We start from the raw sequence: 9,778 nt of genomic DNA, 5'->3' as shown, positions 1-9,778 counted from the left end.
TACGTGGAAAGTCTCAAGTGATCCATTGAAAAGGATAAATGTTTCTCACTTACAGCCACTACAATGGTGAAAATCAGGGCTATGTTGGAAAGATAACTTGCGTGATGAACTTGAGACATAAATGTCGCAAGTAGGATCTCCGTCATCAGAGAAGCATCTTTTGTGAAGCAATGGTGATATGTTGCAACCACCGAGAAACCCATGGACTACATGTATGCTTCGAGAGGATTAGCCATGAAAACATTGCTTCGGACACTGCAGCGGGTCCAAGGTCCTCGCTTTACTGGGAAATCCGAGAAAGTTTGGCCGGAGAAACCAACACTTGACAACGAGCTCTGTGAGGATGCGTTGGTAATGTGAGTGAGTGGGAGAATGAGTTTAGTTTTACGCTGCACTCGCCAGTATTCCAGCTATATGGCAGCGGTCTGTAAATAATCGAGTCTGGACCAGACAATCCAGTGACCAACAGTATGAGCATCGATCTGCGCAATTCGGAGCTGATGACATGTGTTATGGCAAGCATGAGTTGTTGAAGGCCTTCACGAGTCTGAGGTAATAAGAACTGTGTGCAGTCTTAAAGTCAGTTGTGAAATGGATCTTACGGAGAGACTGTTGAATTGATTCTCTGACTGGTTAACACTCCAGAAAGTCACGGCGTGGACTGTTATCTTGAAGGAGAAGGTAGTGTAACTTGCTGCTGAGAGAAGGCGGATTCTGACATATCTTACCAAAATAACTTTCTTTGGAGAAGGGTTTGACAGTGAGATGGAAATACAAATACAATATCGGAAAGTGTCACAGATCAGTGATGTATAAGGGAGTTAACTGTCCAGTCTCATCGGAAAGCAGAAACAGTCCTGGTATAGCATATTCAGACACAGTGCTACTCAGTGCAAGCGGAATCTTAGCAAGTCTTCAAGTGTGATTCCAGTTGGAAAGGTCAAAATGTTTGTCGAAAATACTGGATAACTGGAGCCAAGGATCAAGAGAATTTTATCAAGGCGTGTGATCTGTAAGAAATACCAGGCTCCACTCTACCCTCAAAGATGGCAAACATACCCACTGAGAGAGTAAATTACCAGTTATCTTTCTCTCTGGTTGGCATTGACTATTTTGAGGTTAAACCTGGATGCAGCACATTGAAGAGATATGGAGTCATTTTAACCTGCATGGTCATCAGAGCAATTCATTTGGAGGTGTCTGCTGATTTGACTGCCAATATCCTCATACAGACAGTCAAAAGATTCATTGCGAGATGGGCTGATAAAGTCTATTAGAAGTGTCAATGATTTGAGTCTTGTAGGAGAAGAACTGGAGTTAAGGGATGCGATTCAGAACTTGGATCATGAACTGAACTGAAAACCCAGGCGGGAGCTGTTTTCAAAGCAGGATAAAAACAGTGTCACGTAATCAAGACGTTCGGTGACTCTGATGTGACAGTCTGCAAATAATCGAGTCTGGACCAGACAATCCACTGATCAACAGAATGAGCATAGATCAGCACAATTGGAAACCGATGACATGTATCTACCAAGTCAGCGAGCCTGACCACCCGATCCCGTTAGTCGCCTCTTACGACAAGCATAGTCACCTTTTATGGCCAACTTGGTTTACTGTAGGCCTATTCTACCCCGGGTAGACCTTCACGGGTATCTGGAAAGGTGACGAAGGAACCAAATGCTGACATCTTAAAAGGATCACCTTCTTCTAACAGCCGAACAGTGTATGAAGATACCTGACGTTTCAAGCATGACAGGGTCATAAAACACACGGCAGGCTTAAAAAAATTAGTGGTTGTAGGATGAAAAGGTTTTGGATCTTAACCTTTTTTAGAATTTGTCTGGAACAACGTGTCACAGAATAAACCAAAACCAAAACTTAAGAAATAATGACGATATGAAGAAAGAAGTGCACGATTAATTGGATGTGCTGTCACATGATTCCCAACAAACTTTGATAGGTAGTGTACCTTGGCCGTTTCTGTCATGTATTGGAGGACAAGGGGTCTGACAAAGTACTGAAGAGACACCCACACTGTAACAGAATCCTATCTCAACATATTCACTTAGGTAAAACTTCTATAGTTTATATACATAGTGGATTAGATATTTGCCACAACAGTTTTCTCAATAATTCCTGGGAATACTACATACTGCACTGCGCTATCCTTCTTGTACATTCACCTAAAATCAAGCAAGCCTTAAAACGTTGTTAGACCTGAGAGTGTCGTATTCTTTCACTCGCTTATGATCTATAGCCCGTATTATGCTGTTCGTCCTGCATTGTGCATCATGCCTTTTTATGATAACATGATAGAGCTAAGGAATACTTTGTAACACTTTAACTGTTTTGCTCTCCTTTGTTGACAGATACAATTAATATATGATTCATGTCTGTTTCTAGGAGCTTTCACTGTCACGATAAATTTGCAATACAGCCAACGTGGCATTGTATCACTGAAAGGTTACGAACTATAATTTATTTGTTACAATAATCCATACTTGTTAATGGTTTCAAGCATAATGTTTTTGAAGTTTTCAATAAAGTATAATAGTAACATGCTCTCTGAAACAGTGTATGGGGAAATAATATTTACATGTAAAAAAGACTTTGTAACTTCTAATTGACGTTACTGATTTGATGACTTGTATAAGATCTAATTGAGACTAAAGTGCAGGGTTGTAGTAAGAATTGCCAAGATATGCAACCGGAGTTTACAGTCAAAAACATTTATGTGCCTGCCCAAGTGAAGTTTCAATGTTCAATTTAACCGAGAAAAGCGACACTATATAACTTACCTTTTCTTTAAAATTAAGTTTAGACGATTTCACAGTAATTCTAACTGCTATCAAATTGTCATTTTGTATTCAAATATTCATTCAACAGATAAGAAGCGGAACACCCATGAACGATGCAAACAAGAAAAAGAAGACAAGATGGAAACCCACGATAACAGACAGCTCCACAAAGCCTGCAGGAAAGGGGACCTGGGCCGAGTGAAACACATCCTGTTCCAAGGTTCGGTTGATGTCAACAGTAGAGGTGAGAAGCACAGAAAGACACCACTTATGGTGGCGGCTCAAGAGGGACATGTAAAAATAGTTCACTTTCTCGTACGCAAAGGAGCTGATGTATCACTCGTGGATGAAAACGGAGACAATGTCCTGCACATGGCCTGCAGAGGAGGACTTATGGCTATTGTGAAGTATATAGTCAAACATAATACTGTTGATATTAACAGTAAGGGAATGCGTGGATCAACTCCATTGCTCCAGACTGTATATTGTGGTTACATGGACGTGTTCATTTTCCTAGTGTCCAAGGAAGCTAATGTGTCACACGTGGATGACGATGGTGAGAATATCCTGCACTTGGCATGCAGAGGAGGGCATGAGTATATGGTGAGGTATGTACTCGAGGAATGCAGTGTTGATATTAACAGTAGGGGGAATAACGGAGAAACCTCTCTGATGAAGGCTGCATCAGAAGGACACATACATGTTTTTGGGTGCCTCATGTCATTTGGAGCTAATAGGCATCTCGTGGATACTGACGGAGACAACATACTTCATCATGCTTCAATTGCGGGACATGGAAACATGGTTGTGTTTATCGTAACACGAGAGATGGTGGACATTAACAGTAGAGGTAAATACGAGAGGACACCATTGATGAGAGCAGCATATTATGGACATAGAGAAATTTGTGATCTGCTTGTGAGGTTTGGTGGTCGAATGGACTTAGTGGATGATAAGGGTCACAACATCCTTCATCTTTCCGCTTTGAGTGGACAGGTCGAGATGATGAAGTATATCCTTTCCCTAAACACCACAGACATTGACAGTAGAACACAAACGGGAGCAACCCCGCTGATGAAGGCTGCATATGTAGGACACAAAAACGTTTTTGAGTTCCTCGTATCTAATGGAGCTAATGTGTCACATGTTGATGATAGGGGAGACAACATACTTCATCATGCCTCATTCGGGGGCCATACAGACATGGTTCAGTATATCCTGTCACAAAACCTGGTGAATATCAACAGTCGTGAAAAATACGGAGCTACCCCTCTGATGAAGGCTGCTCTTATGGGACACATCAATGTTTTTGAGTACCTCGTGCGCATGAAAGCTAATGTGTCACAGGTTGATGGTAATGGAGAAAACATACTTCATTATGCTTCATTAAGGGATGATACAAAGATGGTTCAGTATATCCTGTCACGAGAAATGGTGAATATCAACAGCAGAGGAAAACACAGGAGGACAGCTTTGATGAAGGCGGCATATTATGGAAAAGGAAAGGTGGTTGATCTGCTTGTGCGTGAAGGTGGTTTAACAAACATAGTAGATGTTTGGGGTAATAACATACTTCATCTGGCCACTTTAGGTGGACATCTGGAGATAGTGGGGTATATCCTTTCACAGAACCTTGTCGACATAAACGACAGGAACAAGGATGGGGACACAGCAGCCATTCTAGCAAACCGTGCAGGAAGACCTGACATGTATAACCTCTTTGATTCGCATGTTTGACGAGTAATATCAATGTAAATTGTTAGTATTTTGCCACACAGTGTGATACGGTAGAATAATTAAACATGGTTCTTTGAAGGCGTGTAACTACGGAAGCGTATTAGGGCCACGGTGAAAATGTTTTGTGGTGTCACTATCTCTACGTAGAACTTACTATCTCCTACGTAGGACTTATGTAACTACAGACATTGATGTACTCCTGTTATTTTCTTGTTAGTCTTTATTTTGTGAAGGATTGAAGCTATAACTCAGTTTGCGACATGCTATAATATATACTGATGATCCCATGTTAGATTTGTCTCGATTGTCGTTCTGTGCAAATGTTAAACAATGTTAAACAGTTGTTGACATGGAAGTTATGCACACTCATGTCCACTTGTTATTCACTCTAAGTCGTTTCCTTGTGTTGTAGTTTGTATTCAAGACATAGTTCCTGATATTCATGTTTACTGACCATCTTCCTTGTGCTTTCATGCAAGGGGTGAAGTATATGGATGGACGACATCCTCCGGTGTCTTACATTGTACGGGAACGTCTTCTTGAGAACAAGACTAGTTCTGCTAGTTTGTGTCATTATGGTGTATGTGTATATATCCCGCTATGAATCTATATCCTAAATGGACCCCTATTTGATAACAGTGATCGAAGCTGACACACCTCCTCACTCAGCATGCAGTCTAAGGGAGGGAATTATAGTCTCTCTAGTAAGCTAAGTACTTGTCATGCTGTCTTCGAGCAAGGGTTGTGAGCATGCTGGCAAGGTGAACAATATTGCATTGGGGACGAGTGTGAAGAACGGACAGGTAAGTGCGTATACTGAACAGTGCAAGTTTTAATAGACAGAAGGTTGTAATTTATGACTTTACCTGTTTCGGTGATATAGGGCGGGTTCACAACATGTGTTTTAGAAAATGGTGGACGCAGACCTAGAAGCTGCCCCGGCGCTAACTACTGTCACAATTCAGACTAAAACCTGAAGAGTTCCCAGTTCATACCAGGCAACCATATAACCAGCGACAGCGCCTGGGACGAATTTTAGAGGGAAATGAGCGCTAATTTCGGTATTTTTGCATCACGAGTGTCAAAGATAAGACAGATGCTCTTATTATTTACGGTGGGAAATAAATTTCAAGACTAGAGAAGAGTTTACCGGATTCTGAAGATGCAGCGTTAGACGTAGAAGCTGAAAGATTATTATTTTTAAAAATGAAACCTCACTCTCAAGAAAGCACCACATCTTATGCAGCTAGATTAAGAGAGAAAGCACACGATTATGAATTTGGTAATTCGAAAGATGAACGAATTCTTTAACGTTAAATCCAAACCAGTGAGAACTAAAATTTGATACAAGGACAATCAACAAATCATTTAATCTTAACCAGTTCCTCACTGAAGCATGACAGGTCGAAGACAAAAGGTCACAAATACAGGAAATGAGGCCTGAGAGTGCAAGTGGTACAAAATAATGGACGGGGATGAGGATTCTAGAATCATGGATTTCAAGGACAGCAGTGTACGTACTGTGGACTGACAGGCGTACACAAACCAGGCATGAATAGCTCAACATTCAGGGAAGCTTTCAAGAGGTGTGGAAGGAAAAACATTTCAAGAAAATGTGCAGAGCAAGCAAGACAAGTCATAAATCAAGGCAAACACAAGGTAAATACAAACACAAGACTGTGAAGAAACCAGAGGCTGCAGATGTTCAGATTCATCAGATGAAGAATGTTTCAAGTCTCACCTGTTCATTATAGTAATCAAGAAGGTGGAAAGTCGCAGTAAAACGGTACCAATTGTCATTAATGATGTGCCTCTACACATAGAACCTGACTTTGGGGCAGATGTTAATATAATGGACGAATTTCAGTTTGACAGTTTGGTAAAAGAAAGCAAAGTTCCACTACAACTGGTGGTACAGCACATTTAGATTTAATCAAGTTCAAGTTAACAGTTAACGGAGAGTTCGAGACTACAGTTAAAAATCCAACGAATGATATCAAGACAAAGTTCATCGTTGTGAAAGGACACACCAAACTCACCCCCGCTGATTAGAGGAAAATCTCTCGTGGAGTTAGGAATGTTGCAAATCAGAGAAGATGGATGACTCAAAGCAGGAAACAATCTTCGAGACAAAACAGAGCAAGTTGTGTAGGAAAATTGTAACACGGAAAACATGATGGAGGAATCCTGACATTTGTTCAATGAAATTGGGAAGATTTTTGTGATCTCAGGAGTATTAGAGACTTTCCATGTTCCTTACCAATGAAACCGATGCTGTATCAATGGCGCAGAAGCCACGCCAGATTCCATGTTATCTTCAGAAACCTTTGAAAGAGTTGATTGAGCAGGGTCTTGAGAACGATATCTATGAACGTGTCCCTACATACGAACTAATAACTTCGCCACTGGTTGTACAACTGAAACCAAAGTTAAAAGGTGTAGCACAGAAAATACTTTCACCAAACATGATCAGAGCCAGTATTGACATGAGGGTCGCAAACAAGAGTATGGAAAAAAGCAGAATCATACAGGCACCAGTTGTTGATTCCATCTACAAATTCAACGACTGTGTCATCCTTTCCAAGCTGGATATGCGTCAGAGATACCGACAACTTGTAATGGACCAAGCCTGAAGAAGCGTCACAACATTCAGAACGTCCTGGGGGTAACTACAGGTCGAAACGGCTGATATTTGAAGCTAAAGCATCCCAAGATCTGTTTGAGTAAGGAAGAGCATGACAAAACAAAAGTGACTTCGGTATCACACTAAACAGGGACAAGTGTCACTTTGGAGTCAAGGCCATGGGGTTCTAAGGTCACATCTATACTGAGTGAAAGCTGAAACCCACCGAATGAAAGCTGAAATCTGTGAAGAATTATAAAGCACCGAAGTCGAAGGAAGTGATTAGAAGTTGTCAGGGGATGACTGGATATCTCTCGAAATTCATTCCAAAATATGCAATCCTTGCAGCTCTTCTCCGAGAACTGGCCCACAAGAATGCCAAATTCCATTGGGGCAAAGCAGAAAATAGGGCTTTCCAAGACCCCAAAGACCATCTCACAAATGGTATAACTGTCACCTACTTCGATTCCAGAAAACCAACAGTGGTACGTGTGGAAGCAAGTTACTGAGGAGGAATAGCAGTGGGAATATTCCAAGAAACTGACAAGGTATGCAGTCAGTTCACAACATGTCTGACACAGAAAAATGCTACAGTCAAACAGAAAAGGATGCTATAGATCAGGTAGGTGAAACAACGTTTCGGCATGTACCTGCTTGGAGCACCTAGACTCAAAATCACCACAGCACAGAGACCCTTGTTCCCATTGTTCAACAAAGCTAGCGTCAAACTGCCACAGAGAACAGGAAGATGGGTGGTGGATATGTAGAATATTGACTATGATCTGATCTATGAGCCAGTGAGAGTGAGTGAGTGAGTGAGTGAGTTTAGCAATATTGCAGCTATATGGCGGTGGTCTGTAAATAATCGAGGCTGGACCAGACAATTCAGTGATCAACAACATGAGCATCGATCTGCACATTTGGGAACCGATGACATGTGTCAACCAAGTCAGCGAGTCTGACCACCTGATCCCGTTAGTCGCCTCTTACGAAAGGCACAGTCGCCTTTTATGGCAAGCATGGGTGTTCTATTCTACACCAGGACCTTCACGGGTCACCAGGGAGAGACGCTGCAGACCCACTCAACTTCCTTTCATGCCATCCCTTACTGGGGACTGGACACGGCAACACAGAAGAAACTGTTAAAGCTTCATAGAAAAAGAACATACAGTGGTGTTCAGAACTAAACGAGATAAAGGGAGATGAACAGTTACAGAAAATCAAACAAAATCAATACAAAAGGAAAACTGGGAACAGCACTGAAAAGACCCAGATGTTCTGTTGTTCTATGGAATTCAGAAAGATATAGTGTTTTCAATGGAATTATCTTCGGACTTCACAAGTTTGAAATTGCGAGACAATTACAAAGAATTGTAATCAAGGCCAGACACTCCCAAGGCCACACAGGCATGTCCATGACTAAAATAATGCTAAGAGAAATATATTGATTCCCAAGCATGGACAGTGTGATAGAAGCAGCCATAAATGATTGCTATGAATGCCAAGTGACGACAAAGGGTCATACCAGAGAGCCTGTGGAAAGAACAACTATACCTGACAGACCACGGGAGGTGGTATCCATGGACTGTAGCTGGATGGTCACTACAATCTCGTGCACGATGTGGCACGACAAATAGAAACTGATATATAGTTCACAGCAAGTAACGGACTTTGCTTTCAAAGGTGGATTCAAGCACCACAGAATTCACCCGAATGCGAACGGACAAGTCGAAAACTTTTTGAAGCTACTGAACAAAACTGAACAGATTGCTCCATGTAGAATAAAGACAGTCGATCAGCAGTACTCTGTATAGGATACAGATCCACACCTCCTCCAATTTCAGGTGTGATGCAATACAGAGCTTTTATGAACAGGGATGTGAGAATCAGGCTGGACCCAAACACACCAAACACTACACCCAACCCCAACCCATCCCCAAGCCCCAACCACCCACCCAACCCAAAACATCCACTAAACGCCCCCTCCTCCCCACACCAACTACCACCTCCCCCATCCTCCCAATCAAACCCCGGCCCAAAACTGCCACACCTCCCCCATATCCCACCCTCAAAACAAACCTCCGCCCAACTATTACACAACCCACATACCCAGCTATCATAAAGCCCCACTCACGTAAGCACAAAACCCCCACCACACCTACAACCAACTCCAACATCACGCTCACCCCCCAAAAACTTAATCAAAACCTCAACATCCTTGTAGAATGTATCACCACCATAGCCCTCACTCAAAATCCCACCGCCAAGAAAATTCACACAATTGCCCGCAAACTCAATATTTACCATAAGCCCCTGGCCAGTCTCCTCGTAGCTGTCAAAACTCTTTCCTAAACTACACCCACTAAGCTGCTCTAGCATACCTACCCTATTTATCAAAATTATGTGCCCCACCCATGATCTTTAATAAACTGTTATTCCAAATCACTGCGATCATGGCTCTGATGCAGTGGAACTGCAACAGTCTCCGAGCAAACGGGCATGAGCTTAAGGCACTCATCGCCCAAAACAAAATTGCCCCCCAAGTTAATCTTTTTACAGGAAACAAAATTATCCCCCAGAAATGCCTTCAAAATACCAGGCTTTTTTTACATTCGGAAAG

General features: G+C 42.0%; 1 protein-coding gene across 1 annotated transcript; it reads left to right on the top strand.

The window, feature by feature from the left end:
* The first annotated feature begins 234 nt into the window (after window positions 1-234).
* Window positions 235-9,510, top strand: LOC137256454 (ankyrin repeat domain-containing protein 17-like). The gene is made up of 5 exons (XM_067794296.1): window positions 235-337; window positions 2,887-4,152; window positions 7,507-7,643; window positions 8,458-8,531; window positions 9,003-9,510. The coding sequence occupies exons 1-5, from the start codon at window positions 235-237 to the stop codon at window positions 9,508-9,510; spliced, it is 2,088 nt and encodes a 695-aa protein (XP_067650397.1).
* Window positions 9,511-9,778: the final 268 nt, after the last annotated feature.

This window comes from Haliotis asinina, chromosome 11 (genome assembly GCF_037392515.1).
Source record: "Haliotis asinina isolate JCU_RB_2024 chromosome 11, JCU_Hal_asi_v2, whole genome shotgun sequence".
Classification (NCBI taxonomy): Eukaryota; Metazoa; Mollusca; class Gastropoda; order Lepetellida; family Haliotidae; genus Haliotis; species Haliotis asinina.
This window is presented reverse-complemented; position numbering and strand designations above follow the sequence as displayed.